General features: G+C 29.8%; 1 protein-coding gene across 1 annotated transcript in view; it reads left to right on the top strand.

Annotated features, from left to right (window-relative positions):
* Positions 1–15,071, top strand: part of LOC113376043 (fibrillin-2-like) — a 138,361-nt gene that overhangs the window by 54,796 nt on the left and 68,494 nt on the right. Inside the window, 2 exon segments of the mRNA XM_026615973.1 lie at positions 459–606; positions 9,854–9,963. Coding sequence (XP_026471758.1) covers positions 459–606; positions 9,854–9,963 — 258 coding nt within the window.

The raw sequence follows: 15,071 nt of genomic DNA, 5'->3' as shown, positions 1-15,071 counted from the left end.
GACTAGACTGTGACAATGACGCTCAACATCTGGCAAGATTGTTATTGTGGCTTTATTTATGATATACAGACGCGGAAACGTTAAACAACTAGCCAATTTTTAAATAAGGCCATTGTGTCATTTTGTCATATATACAATTATATATGTCCATATTTCCTCTATATGTTGTAATACCATTAATTAAAAAAAATCTTCTTAATAATATTATTAAGTTATTTTATGTTTTTAAAATATATGTATAAAAAGTGAAAAATGTTTCAAAAAATGTTACATATTTACAAAGGTTTTTGTATTATTTATCCTGATTTATTCAACTGACAATAAAACTCATTAGAAATTTTCTAAATTTGAATATATTAGTAGTGAACCGTGAAAGCAAAAAATTAAATAAACATTGTTTTTTTTTTCAAAAATGATCTAAATGAAAAATAATATCTAATTCAGTTACAATTTTTCAGATTTGGGCAATTTGTGCGAAATGTTACCAGGAGAATTATGTGCGCATATTTGTACGCCTGTTCCGGGGTCCTTCGTGTGCGAATGCAGACCAGGATTTAGTTTGATGTCTGATGGAAAATCTTGCCAACAAAGAGAATTACCAGACAGGTAAACCAGCTACTTAATATTTTACTTAAATTTTTGTTATTTAATACTCTTGGTGATACAGAATATAAGTCGACATATAATAATAAAAAGATAATTGACTTTTATTTGCGTTCTCATCATATTGTATATTAACTGATGTTCATTAAATGCTGCTCCCGCATTGGTTTTCTGCGCGTATGATTTTTATCTATCTAGCATAGTAATTAAGCGAGATTGTAAATTGGTATGAGTTAATCATAAAACAGAAAAAGAAGATTTAAATTTATCTTCAATTTGAAATCGGTTTTAATCAAAATTGCTTGAGGGACCGCCTTAGGATGCTCACAAAGAAATTATCACTTGACTTATACTATTACACTACTATGTTAACTTACGATTAGTAATTGTCCAATGGAACTGTTCATTGACTATGTTATAAATCAATGCACCAGTGCTTCCAGCTTGCGGATGTGAAAATCGAATAATATTCTGGAAAATGATCCAAGAAAACTGAAGAAAATATAGAAACTATGAAAATACTGTCAGTGAAAATGTAATTTTATATTAAAATTGTATGTTGTACTTTGAGCGTACGAGCGTATTATGAAATTACTTTGGGCTTCCTAAATTTTATGCTGCCGTAGGATTCTAAAGCTTTAAATTTCATATTAGTACAATACTATACGGTTATTATCTGGAAAGCAAAAAAAAAATGTTTGTATATTAAATCAATATCTTAGGACAAGGAAACAAATTGTTCTGTAAATATTTGACAGTTTTGTGAAGCCATATGCAATTCTATGGCATATGAAAGAGCAGTAAATTGATAATCAATTGTTGAAATCATTATTTATATCAGTTTATTTTTTATATTGGTTACTCTAACAAATGCCCTGAAGAATGAGATTTATATTTTGCAAGGTTTTGATGCGAAATTGTAGTTTAATTATTTAAGTGAAATAAGACAATAATCTCAATCCATCATACTAGCCAAATTCCATGAATATAATATATATTATTAATTCTTCATATGGTAAGTTGCATTTTTTGCATATATTCAAAAAATGTTGTGAGTGTGTTTGTGCGTGTAGTTGTATTTTTGTGTGTTTGGATACAATTTTTCGTCAACGATTTCGAGAGTATTGTCTTATTTCACTCGGTTGATCGGACGGATCAACCGATTTGAATGATTGACAAAATGACCGATTCTTATTGACGGGAAGACGTGCTGATTAGGTTTTGGCAGAGGCAGCTCCAATGTTTTTAATTTTCCGTAGGGTAAGTTATAGTAATCATTCAAAATTCGAAAATGAGCATTTTTTCATATCTTAACGTTTCACAGGTTTCTGAACATTATGGCTTACGTTGTGTATTTGCGTATGCAATATGTATGTATGTATGGATAGAAATTTTCGTCGACGTTTTCAGGAGCACCACTCAACCCATTTGAATTATTTATTCAATTCGATTCCTATAGATAAGGAGACGTCCTGATTAGTTTTTGGCAAAAATTGCTCCAGCTGTTTCGGAGATACGGAGCATGAATGATTCAAAAAATATTCCGCTTGTATTTATGTAATTAGGAATTGATTAAGTTTTTGCAAAGGCAGGTCCAGCGGAGATACAGGAAAAAAGTTTTAAAAAATGACATTTAGCAGTCGAAAATCATATATTTTGTAATTTGAATCAACCGATATGAATTGGAATCAAAAACTTTAAATTTTGAAAAAATTATGAAATAAAATGTTAGTTTTCAAAAAATTTCCAAAATCTAATTTTTCCTTTCTGAGCTTTTAAAAATTTGCGATACGAGAAGCTCCAGCAATTTGCTAGGGAGGTTGATTCTTGGAGATGAAAATGACAAAGTGAATCGGACATCGTATTTCGCCCATACAGTTTATTAATAACTATAAACTCTATTTTATATCATCAATTACTTTCGCTGATTGTATTTTTAGATTTTGATCACTGTAATTCTGGCGACCAATAAAAGTTTATTTTTGCGCGACTGCATTCAATTATTACAATTTCTAAAAATATAACGAGTAGCCAGTCGGAAAATGTACAAAAGTAGTTACAATTGTGGATGACGTACGCATATTCAACGAAGTTCACGCATGCATTATTCAAGACCACGGCACATCACGATGTGCGATAATAATTGTATTTATTAGGCACCCTTGTATCCACTTGAATGTTGACATTTTTTATTTTTGTATCTTATTTAGTACTCCAACATTGTACATGCATCGCATCAATATCAAATTAGATTAGAAATTATTGAATATCATATGAATTCAAGTTAAAAAGAGTAGGATAGGGCGGAGCAAACCGAACCAATTATATCATAACAAATAACACATTTCAAACAAACAATTATCTGACTATGTTCAGCAAAACTCCCAGCTAAATCATTGTAGAAACGTGTTTTTTCTGTTTTTTCTCAAAATGTGTCACCTGCTCCTCTATACCCCATGGTCGGGGTAAAATGCGACAGTCAGGGGTCAAACAGGTCTAATGTATTATTTTTAATTTTAAAGGGATTTTACGAATTAATAGCTACATTATTCAACCAAAGCAAAATACAAATTCCATGGGTACATTTTGTAAAAAGATAACACTGTAACATTGGTCTGGTATTTAATCAATGATATTCATCAGCAGCCTTGGAATAACTATTTAATTAATTTATCTCTAGTAAATTTGCTTTTTTTAACTTAATTTTCTATTTTATTGTTTATCCTTTGCCAGGGTAAAGGTTAAGTTGGTGCTTTTTACCCCGCGCACGTGCAAGTACTTACAGAGGTTATATAAAAAAACAGTTGAATCTTTTTTAAAAATAACAATACATCTTATAAAATAGTTAAATAACGTATACATAAAAATTATATTAAGGTCTCGTAAACTAAACAACAGTGCTCACAACCAACAAAACCAACAACAACAAAAAATACTCTTGTAATAATTTTCAAACATTGCCGTTCATCTTCTTCAATCATTCACAAAGCAGCGTTGTAGGAATCAAGGTGATGGCTGGTTATACATCTTTTACTTCTACTTTCAAATATTGTCGTTATAAATTTTTTAACTTCACCTGTTTTGAGATATCGGTGGAAGACCTTTTTATTCACGGACCTTTAAGCCCCCGCTCTATTCTATGTTATTTTTAGCAGGGTGAAGACTCTTGCTGGTGGATCCATTAACAAATGAGTTTCTAAAATTTTACCTTATGATATTACATGAAATTCCCTAGGTTGAGTGTCTAAAGCCATGGTTTTCATTTGAAAGTTTCTGATTCGATACCCAACTCGGACAGCCTGATGTCAAGCAGTAGTGACATCGGTTTTTATTTGCTTTTATAGATAGCAATATATTTCCAAGTCTTTGTCCGGCATTGCTGCACCCAATAAAAAGTCATCATTTTTAGAATTTTTAATAATAATAAAATATGCAAATAGATATAGAGCAACCGCTGGGTTGCCATCTATAAAGTCCCCATTACAATAGCACATAAAACTCGTTAAATTCTAATGACTTTAAACAACAAAACAAATAAAAAAAAGTTATGGTGAGTCATAGTAGTTTGTTGCAGAAAAAAAGCTTTATCATCAGCTAAGTTACTTAGATTTTTTTTTTCCTTTATTTATCCATTTGTTAATAATTAATTAATTAATTATTCAAACTATAATGAAAACTAAGTATTGTATAAGCCGATCTCTTACCTTTTCTTACAGTTTTTGATGCAATTTTTAATTATTAATTATTGTTATATTATAGTCCAGAGTTTTTGTGAATATTTGCAATTCATAAACATCTCAAGGTCGATGAAAATTAAATCTGTAAAAAAAAAATTTTTAGCGCTCAATTTTAATCATCATATAAATTTATTTAGACGTATTTAGAGTAACAAACTTTCTGTTATAGTTAGTAACTTAAATCATCATAAAACATAATCGAGGAGATGAATGATTTTGTTATTATTTTTATGCAGATATATGATTCAGGTAGTAATAATTATAAAAAAAAACTACCTCTAAGTGTGTAAATTATGTAGTTAATTATTTAATTCCGGGTAATGGATTTACACCCAAATTTTTTGGCGATTTCTTAAGCTTTACTGCATCTCTCCGAACGTTTTCATCTCAATTGTGTGGATTATGTTAAAATATAAATTTTGTTTTTGCTTATTATTTAAATAAATAAATTTATAGACAAATGTTTTTATATGCAGTCGTATGCTATGCTATCAAAATTTTATTACAAAATATACATAATCACAAAATATGCATTTGTAATTTTTTAAATAAATGCTTTTGAGAAAACAGAATATAGAAAATATTCAAAAAGTAATTTCTTTCGATAAATAATGTTTAGCTATATTACTTTGGCATTGAGATAGAAAAATGTGTAAAATCTTCATGAAAATTTATTGATTTTGTCAATATTATTAACGAGATAAAATCAATATTAGTAAGAGATAAAAAAATCAATGAAATATTTATGAATCGTTATTAGTCTTGTATTAGGAAAATAATCCTGTAGTTGAAAATAAAATTGATAGCCGTTGATATATTTTAAATTGTAGTTGCTGTAATAAATAAATGGTTAATGGCAATTTTCGGAGCTTTTTTAAAAATAAAAATAACAGTATAGAAAAAACATATTACTATCTCTAATTTAAAGCATCAGCCGTATCAATATATGGTTAAGAAAAATTAAAAAAGCCGTATCATATACATTAGTGAGCAAAAATTAAAAAATTAAATCTTCTGAATTTTTGTTTTATTCACAAATAACAAAAGTCAATTTAATCATGAAAACTTTGTCTAACTCAATTTAATTTTAGTCAGAAGTGGAAATGATTTTGATAAGAATCTCATGGAATCTTGATCTATAGATCTTGAAAGAATTTTTCCAGAATCTTAAAAGAATCTAGTCAGGATCTGGTTGGAGTCTAGTCAGTCTCAGGTTAAAACCTTATTAGAAAATTGTCAGCATCTATTTGGTATTTACTTGGAAGTTGAAAAATTCAGCCATCATTATCAATAAATGATTTCTAGATTTGAATTGTTTCTAGGAATTGTGGAATAGTGACATAAATATTGATTATATATAAATATTTCTGTTAATTGTATGATATTCAATTCATTTTGTGAGAAATTTTTGCTCTTGGTGAGGACTCCCAAAAATTTTTGATATTGTGTCCTGCCAATACACGCTACGCCCCTGATGTAAACACATTTGGATCTTTTCACCCCTAAGTGAACAACCACCCACCAACTATCAGAATATGGATTTTTTTTATATATTTTTAACAGCAATCGGAACCTTTCGTCCTATGAGCTGTTGGGCTGAAACTTCTCCTTACTTCGTATTTTTTAGATGGTAATCAAATGGTTACCATCCATTCATATTTGATGATTTTTGTTATTAGAATTAATCTAATAGGGCTGACTTTTTATTGGTGTAGCAATGCCGGGCAAGGGCTATTTTCACTTGGAAACATATTGCTATCTATATTTCCAAGTGAAAATCGTTGTCACTGCTGCCTGACAACAGGCTGCTCGAAGTGGGTATCGAGCCCGGAACCTCTGATTCAGGTCCCGTGGATCTTAACCGCTTACCTACGGGCGAACCCATATGGATTTATGAAAATATAATTATTATGAAAAAATTGGGTGCTAAAACTGCAGTTGGGACAAGAGAAAATTGCTCCCCGATCAACCGAATGAATATTGTTTTTGAATAAAAATTGAGTCAATAAGCCTGATTAGCTCTATATATGAAAAACATCGAGTTGACCAGTGCGGTTCGTACATAGTAACAGGCGTGCATGCAGAATAAAAACAACGTGTAACGTGCCTGTCGATGTGCACTCGATTGGCCAAAAGGTCGCTGTCTAAAAATAATTTATATATGTGCAGAAAAACAAACAATAAAAACTCCGAGCGGGGATAGTGACTGCTTAATGCACGGCATTATTGACCATATTGACTCCCATACTTCGGCCTGCAGAAATGATAAGATATTAACAGAGACCGTCGATGAGTTAAAACTCATTTTTTATACAAGCCGTTCTTTTTTAATTATTTAAAGAAACTTGGAGATCCGCATTTATTTTATAGGTGTTTAAATAAAATTTTATTTCTGCTTTATAGGAGAAAGATTAAGTTACGTTGTTTGGACATTATGAGCTTTTAAGTGCAATCTAAAGCTTTGGTGAAACTATGACCATATTTCGATTATTGTCATTGATTTTTATTAACTTTGTTCATTTAAACTTTGGAACCATAACCGTGAACAACATTTCTAGGACCACAATCAAAAACGTTAACACAATTGCCTCAAGGTTCCAAGAATTAAAACTTTTTGTTGAACTATAAATTTAAAAATTTTAAATTCGATCCCTTCGTTTAAATTTAAATTTAAATTTAAACTGATAAATGTTCTAAAGTGTGTTGGCAAGTTTCATCAAAAGTTGGCACATTTAATCAGGATTGTAAAATACTTGAAAATTTTATTATTGAAAAATTTCAAGTAAAAAAATAAAAACCGAAATTGACATGATTTTTGCTAGTACATTTTACTCGCGATTAGTTCAAATGCCTCGCTCTTGTAGATTCAACATTTATTCAACAAAATTTATTCAACGTTTGAGGATATAATTTTCTTCAAGAACAGGGTGATAACAAATGAAATCAAAATATTAAAGATTTATATTAGTTTAATTATTTTTAAATTAAAATAACTCACTTTTAGCTTAATAATTAAAAAAAAATCAAAATTGAGGAAAAAGTGTGTTCTTTCAATATGCGATAATCTGAATATAATATTTATTAGCCTTACAATTACTACAAATTTATCAGGTAAAAAACATTTTGTGATTTTCTGAAGTTTTCAGTACAAACTAGATATATAAAATTTAAAATTTAAATCTAATAATATGGTATGTTAATAATTTAAATCGTAACCCGTTGATAGAATTATTGATCGTCATTGATCTTAACAAAATCAACAAAGTTATAAAAAATATTTTAAATTTATATTTTTATTTATAATAACATATCTTTTGGAATATTTTAAAACAGTTAGATTTTTAAGAAATCTGTTGCAACTGTAAGAAGCTAAATTAAAATGTTTATAAAAAAATATAAAATCTTTCATATTTTATAAAATCAATAAAATGCCAGAAAAAAATGTTATAGAAATTGTGAAAAATATTTTTGTAGATTGAAAATGTATATACAATATTACCTCGCATAACGATGCTTTCTTTAGCGCTGTCACGGTTTAACGCTTTTATTTCTGCTCCAAAATATGGGTGAAATTGTGATAAAAATAATAAAATTAGCTAAAAAACGGTTTTTATGAGATAAACGTGAAAGATGTCATATAAATAGTTCATGAATCAGCAGATAGTCTTTTTAATAATGATCTTAAGTATTTAACTGATTTAAGCAAAAAGACAACAACAACAATAACAATGATTTTGAATAATAAAAATAGTATAAATTGAGACAAGAATTCAAAATTCACACGAGATGTTATATTATTTTTTATTCACTTATCAACAACTTTTTTGGCAAAAAGGCAAAAAATTGGAAACATAAAAAAAACAGAATTAGAATTTTAATTGTTTTTATAAATTTATATTATTTTTATTTTGGTTGAATTGTATTATTTTCATTAGTATTATTTCCATAAAATTGCAAACAAGATACAATGATATTTTATAAGCTAATTTTATATGAACAGGGAAAAAATATGTTTGAATAGTTTTTTTTCCTTTTTTTTGTTATATACATATAATTACAATCTGCCTGGTAAGGCATTCAGTAATTTTCGTGATAAATGCGTAGATATAAGATTTTTAAATACTACCCGGTCCTCACTTTAAGTTTGAAAATAGAATAGAAAAACAAAATAGAATTCACCCCATAAAGAGGAAGTGTAGTGTTTTTTGTATGAAATAAATGTTTAATTTTATTTATGTTAGAAATAAATACAGTGTTACTAACTTTGATGTAATGCCAATATTCAATCTATCTTTCCTTAACCCTCGCAATAATATATTAAGACCAGTGGGGCGCATGGCATCGTGCATTAAAGCAAATTGCTGGAACTTCCCGTACCAAAAAAATTTTTTTTAAAAGATTAACATTTTTGAAAAAAAATTACTCTGAAAAAATTAGCTTTTTGAGAAACTATAAATTTTTGACAAAAATTTACTTTTTTTGAAAAAAAAAACTTTTTGAAGAAAAATTTATTTTGAAATATTTTGGAAATTCTGAACTTTTTTTCAAAGCAATCATACTACTTTAACTGCATAGAGATAAAATATCGAAGCGCGTAAGCGCCTCGCCGCCGTCTAACGGATGAACATTGGTACGGAACCCATAGGAATGTAAACAAAATTTATAATTATTGTTAAAATCTCTCTAAAATATCTGATAATTTGATGTGCATATGTCTATGATCATTTTTGACCGCCAGATGGCATTTTTTTTAACTTTTTTTTACTAGATCTCCGAAACCGCTAGACCTGCCTTCATGAAAATTTGATCAGTTTTTCATCTTGTTAATACAACTAAAATGTTTTTTGAATTATTCAAATCGGACGTTTTTGGCACTTTTTGCCCCATATTTTCGGAACAACTAGATCTGCCTTCGCCAAAAACTAATCAGCACGTCTCCTTATCAATACGAATCGAATGTTTTTTGAATTATTCAAATCGCTTCATCCGTGTTCCCGGAATCGTCGACGAAAGTTTGTATCCGAACACACATACACACCCACATACACACGCAAACACACACACATACACATACACATACACACACACACATATATCCATTTTTCCTAAGGTATGCCAAAATACTCTGAAACGTAAAGATCTATAAAAATTTTCATTTTCGATTTTTTGCGATTACTATAACTTACCCTACGGGAAGTTAATAAGCGCTGTTTCGCTTTGCGCTTTACTTTGATGGAACCTAACTCTCCCGCGTTAAGCGAGGTATTACTGTATTTGATTATAGATTCAGCATAATACATAAAACAAAAAGTAACCACTTATTCATGACTCGCGTACATAAGCACATGACCTATAATTATGAAAAATTAAAATAGCCGTCATGGGCCCTTATTATCGTGTTTTTATTGCATGGCCTGTCGATATATCGTAAGAGGGTATAATCGCAGATATCATGTGACTTTAATTGAACGATGTTTATTGATTATTTATCCGTTACTCTTTGACCATGACAGGTGCGTGGAAAGCAACCCGTGCAGCCAGAAGTGCCTGGACACGGGCTACGCCATCGAATGCTCCTGCGAACGCGGCTACGAACTGATGCAAGACAAGGTCACTTGCGCAGGTAACTATTTTTTTAATGCGGGGGCTCATATTGTCTTGTTCACTCAAAACAATATGAAAGTTCCATGCATATTTTAACGAAACAGTTTTATTGGAGTTCTAATATAAATTACTATTTAGGAAAATTGTACGTTTTGAAACTCTGGTTTATGACTGGAGTTCACTGTGCTTTATATCTTATACTTAGTTGAATTGTTAATATATTCAAGTTAAAACTGAATTGACTTAGCTTTTGATATTTTTTTTAGAAAATGAAGTTTAAAATACAAATTTCATAACAATAATAATGCCCTCTTAGTATGTGCTGATAGCGCTTACCAAAACAAATGAATGCTAAGCTAATGAATGAATAGAATGATTAATCAAAATATTTAGATTTAGTACGGGTGACTGGCTATGGTAGTACCATTTTTTTGATCAGCAATAATTTTGTTAATTTACCAGTTAGCTAGGAGAATAGTAAATTAAAAGGTAGTTTGAACAGTTGTCTACGAACGTTGTATACTGAAGTACTGCCCTTACATACGATGGATTTAGTCATAAAAGCAAATCATACAAGAAAAGATCGAGTGCCACAAACGTTCACATCCGAAAACGAACAAAAAAGCCTACTTTCGACTCTTTAGAAGCAAATTAGTTTACAGATCATGTTAATGTAGGGCGCTGACTCAATGCAATAATAGATACTTGTTTGAACAAATATGCTTTATCTTTCTTTCTTTGGATCCAATCACAAAATCAGTATAGTTTAGCTGTTATGACGACTGGCACAACCGTACCCAGTCTCCCCTACTTTTAACTTTGTATGAATTATTTTTTACTACTTGATAAAACTTTCGGCCAGAAACAAAAACTGATTTTTTAATAATTTTATTTTACTTATCACAATTAAAAATTCAATTAGTTTTCTTTAGACTAAATAAATCATTAGCAGTTTTATCAAATAAATTGTTATCAGTGTTATCAGTGGCAGTCAATCTTATAAGAATTGTTTCATTAAGTATATTATTTCCATTTAGACGTGATTTTCAAAGCATCAATCAGCATTTGGTAAACAAACTTGCACTTAAATTACAAACTTGTACATTAAATTTAGGAAATTATTTATTTAGGAAAAAATAAGAACACTTACTAAGAATAATTTGTGACACCATTTTTAAAAAGAAAAATACTATAAAATAATATAAAGAAATAGTTATTTTGGAATTTGTAAACTTTATTTGAAAAGAATTCAAGGAAATATGCCAACACAATTAGAATATTTAGAATATTTAGAACAATTAGAATATTATATTTTAACTTCCCTTATGGTAACTTATAATAATCGCAATAAAATCGAAGATGAAATGTTTTGCCTAACTTTGCGTTTCAAAGGTTTTTGATCATTTTAGGATATCTTAGAAAAAATTGGTGTATGTGTGCATGTTTGGATTCAAAATTTGTCTACTATTTCGAGAGCACGGATCAAGCAAGTCCCGATAAAATTTTGGCAAAGGCAAAGGTCCAGCTTTTTCAGAAATCCGATTAGAATAATTTAAAAAACATTTCACTTGTATCGATGAAATGAAGAATTGATTATATTTTTGGCAAGACAGGTTCAGCGGTTTCGAAAATCTAGAAAAAAAATTTGAATGTCATTTGGCGCGCAAAAATGATCATTTAACATATGCATATCAAATTATCAGATATTTTATAGAGATTTTAATAATAAGTACATATTTTATATCCATTTCTTTGGGTTTCCTACCAAGATTTAAAATTTACTTCTCTAGTTCCAACCGTTCACTTCTACAGTTCCACAGTATGGATCAACCGAGTTAATAGGTTTCAAAATTTTCAAGAAATTTTAGAATTTGCAAAAAAGTTAAAATATCAATACTATTAATAATATAATAATAATAATAAATATGTTTAGAAAAATTCAAAACATTTCAAATTTTCAAAAAAATCTAATTTTGTCAAAGTTTTCAAATAATTTTAAATTTTAAAATTAATAAATAAGTAAATTAATAAATGGTAATTTAAAATATAAGCTTAAGCTTTATGTTTTAAAGCTTTTAAAATTTTTAAATTACCGTACGGGAAGTACGGAAGTAAGGACTGTTGATAAAACCTTGATCTTTTTGAGATTTTGAATATGCATCGCCGAGTTCGAAAATTAACTAAATCAAAAATTTGTGCCTAAAACTATATACATTTTACGCATTTATCTAGCTAGGTTCAAAATGGTGAAACATACCTAAAGTTGCCACAAATTTTCGTTACATTTCTTAGCCATCTGGTCTGCCACATTTTCACTACACAATGTACTAATACAAAATCTAATAGTTTTCGGTACACTTTTGCTGCTTTTTCCTATTTCTATTGGGTAAGATTTGAAACTTCGGACAGCATTTTTTCGGTTTTCTTTTATACACCGTGATAGTGATGATATTTGATTTATATAAATTGATTCAAAATCTGTGAATGAATTCATCAGTTTTAGAACAATAAACTATTCAATTGAAGAATTGAATAATCTCTCCTCTAGTCGTTTTCCAAATAGGAAAACCTATTTATTATATATTCACTATTGACTTTACACACCATCCAAAACTGTATTCTAAATTTGTCTGGTTCGTTTGGTATATTTTGTATAAATCTGCACCTACATTTCGATGGAAACAACTCACCATATAACATTATTTTCCAGCGGTCAAATGGACCGACTGCGGTAGTTAGGCCACATAACAATTTTTAACTTCCCGTAGGGCAAGTCATAGTAATCGCAAAAAAATCGAAATTGAAAATTTTTATATATCTTTACGTTTCAAAGGTTTCTAAATATTTTGGCATATCTTAGAAAAAATGGATGTATGTGTCTGTGTGTGCGTATACAAATTTGCGTCGACGATTTCGAAAACATGGATCAACCGATTTGAACAATTCAAAAAAACATTCGATTCATATTTAAAAGGAGACGTGTTGATTAGTTTTTGGCAAAGGCAGGTCTAGTCGTTGGTGAAAATGTCGAGAACATTTGTTTGAACCATATAAATGAACATCAAAATTACTAACATTCGAAAACATTCAATTCGTATTGATAAGGAGACGTACTGATTAGTTTTTGGCGGAGGCAGGTCTAGCCGTTTCGAAGATGGGCCGGCCGTGGTCCCGTGGTAAGAACGTGGGCTAGCAAATCCTAGTCCCGGATTCGAATCCAACTGCGGTTCGGTATCAAACCACGATACCAAATTTTACTTGAAATCATAGATTTCAAATATGATCTCAAGTGAAAATGGCCTTTCGTGGGCATTGCTGCAGCACGTATATGCAGAGGGGGCAATAGTTGTAGTACCAACATGCCTCTTACAAGTAAGAGGTACTCGGATTGTATCCCTGTACTCAAAAAGGAATAACAAGTTTTAAAAAAAAGATACGTGGCAAAAACGGTAACTCAGTTTTCGGCCGTCAGAAAACAGTTTACTTGTATTGACAAGATGAAGAACTGATTAAATTTTGGGAAGGCAGGTCCAGCGGTTATGTACTCTCAATAAAAATAAGTTAAAAAATGTTATTTGGCAGTCAAAAATGTTTATTGGACTCATGTACATCAAGTTATAAGATATTTTATAGAGATTTTCATAATGTGTACACATTTTGTGTAATTTTTTTTGGATTCCGTCCAAGATTTTTAATTACGGTACGGGACGTTCCAGCAATTTGCCTTAAGGCACGATGCCATGCACCCTAAGTGCACTAGATTTTGGAAAATTGAAAAAATAATTAAAATCAAAGAGTGAAGAAAATATTATTAATATGTTCTAAGAAATGTCATATAGTTTGATAATGGTACTTTAACGTTTGAAAACATCTAAGTTATACACAAAGTTTGAAACGGTCATTTCGACCGGCATTGGTATGTTTAGTATTAAGTCACGATGCCATGCACCACTAGTTATCCATTTCAGTTATTACATATTAAAAACGTTTACTAGCCGTCACACTATTTTGCATGTATGACAAAGGCAACACGTAACCGTAATACAACAGCAAGTCCGATTGCAGCACACCGGACAGTCCGCGGCAGTCGCGCCGTCGCCGTACGACTCGTTGTGTCGTCCTTCACAAATTTATTTTGTTTTGATTTGTTGATATTTTTCGATGGAAGTCGCTTTTCTTTATTTAACAATGAATTGTTTAAAGGATTACTATCGACATGTGCAGCTGTAACAATAAGAAGGAAACAAAGAAACTGAAACGCAGGGTTACGTGGGGTACGTTAGATTATAAACGCATCTTGTGAAATTTATTTTAGATATTTTTCACCCAATATACATATATATATATATATATATATATACGTATGCATATTAGGGTGGTTCTTAATATGGATATTTTCAAATTCCTTTTCCCCCAGGGGCTCAAATGCTTCCAAATTGATAAAAAAAAACTCTGAAAGTTTCAGCACTCAAAATTAACTTTAAGATAGTCCGCACTTCAACTAAAGTTTCTTGGTTCTTCTCCCTAAGTAAATACTTATTTCATAAAATATATCAATTTTTTTTGTAATTCATTATTTATTATCAAAATAAGCAAATACAATGTTATACTCAAAATTCACTTGTCGCTAAGTTATAAATTTCAACAAAACAAATGGAGTTACCCATGTTATTTCCATAAGAAACTTTGGTTGGAGTGCGGACTGTCTTAAAGTTAATATTAAGAGCTAAAACTTTCAGAGATTTTTTTTGTATCATTTTGGAAGCATTTGAACTCCTGGGAGCAAATAAATTCAAAATATAGGACCACTCTAATGCATATATAACGCATATTTTATAGAAAGCTTGTCCCATTTTCTTGGGCGTTTGTTGAATTAATTATTATTATATTTCTTCATTAATACAATAACCATAAGAAATAACTACATTTTATAAGTTTTTTGATTAATACATAAATATTGTCATCAGTTTTCAAACGCCATGATATATAGCATTTTCTTCGCCAGGTATTTAAATTATATGCTAATAGTTCAAAAATAAACATCGAAAATTAATAAATAATCTTTAATTTATCAAATTATAATTCATGAATAATTGTGATAAGACGATACGGAAATTTAATTACTAT

This window comes from Ctenocephalides felis, unplaced genomic scaffold (assembly GCF_003426905.1).
Source record: "Ctenocephalides felis isolate EL2017-DRISC unplaced genomic scaffold, ASM342690v1 CF-g0.4_SCAFFOLD_01886, whole genome shotgun sequence".
Taxonomy (NCBI): Eukaryota; Metazoa; Arthropoda; class Insecta; order Siphonaptera; family Pulicidae; genus Ctenocephalides; species Ctenocephalides felis.
Note: the sequence above shows the minus strand (reverse complement) of the source record. Positions and strands in the feature narration are given on the sequence as shown.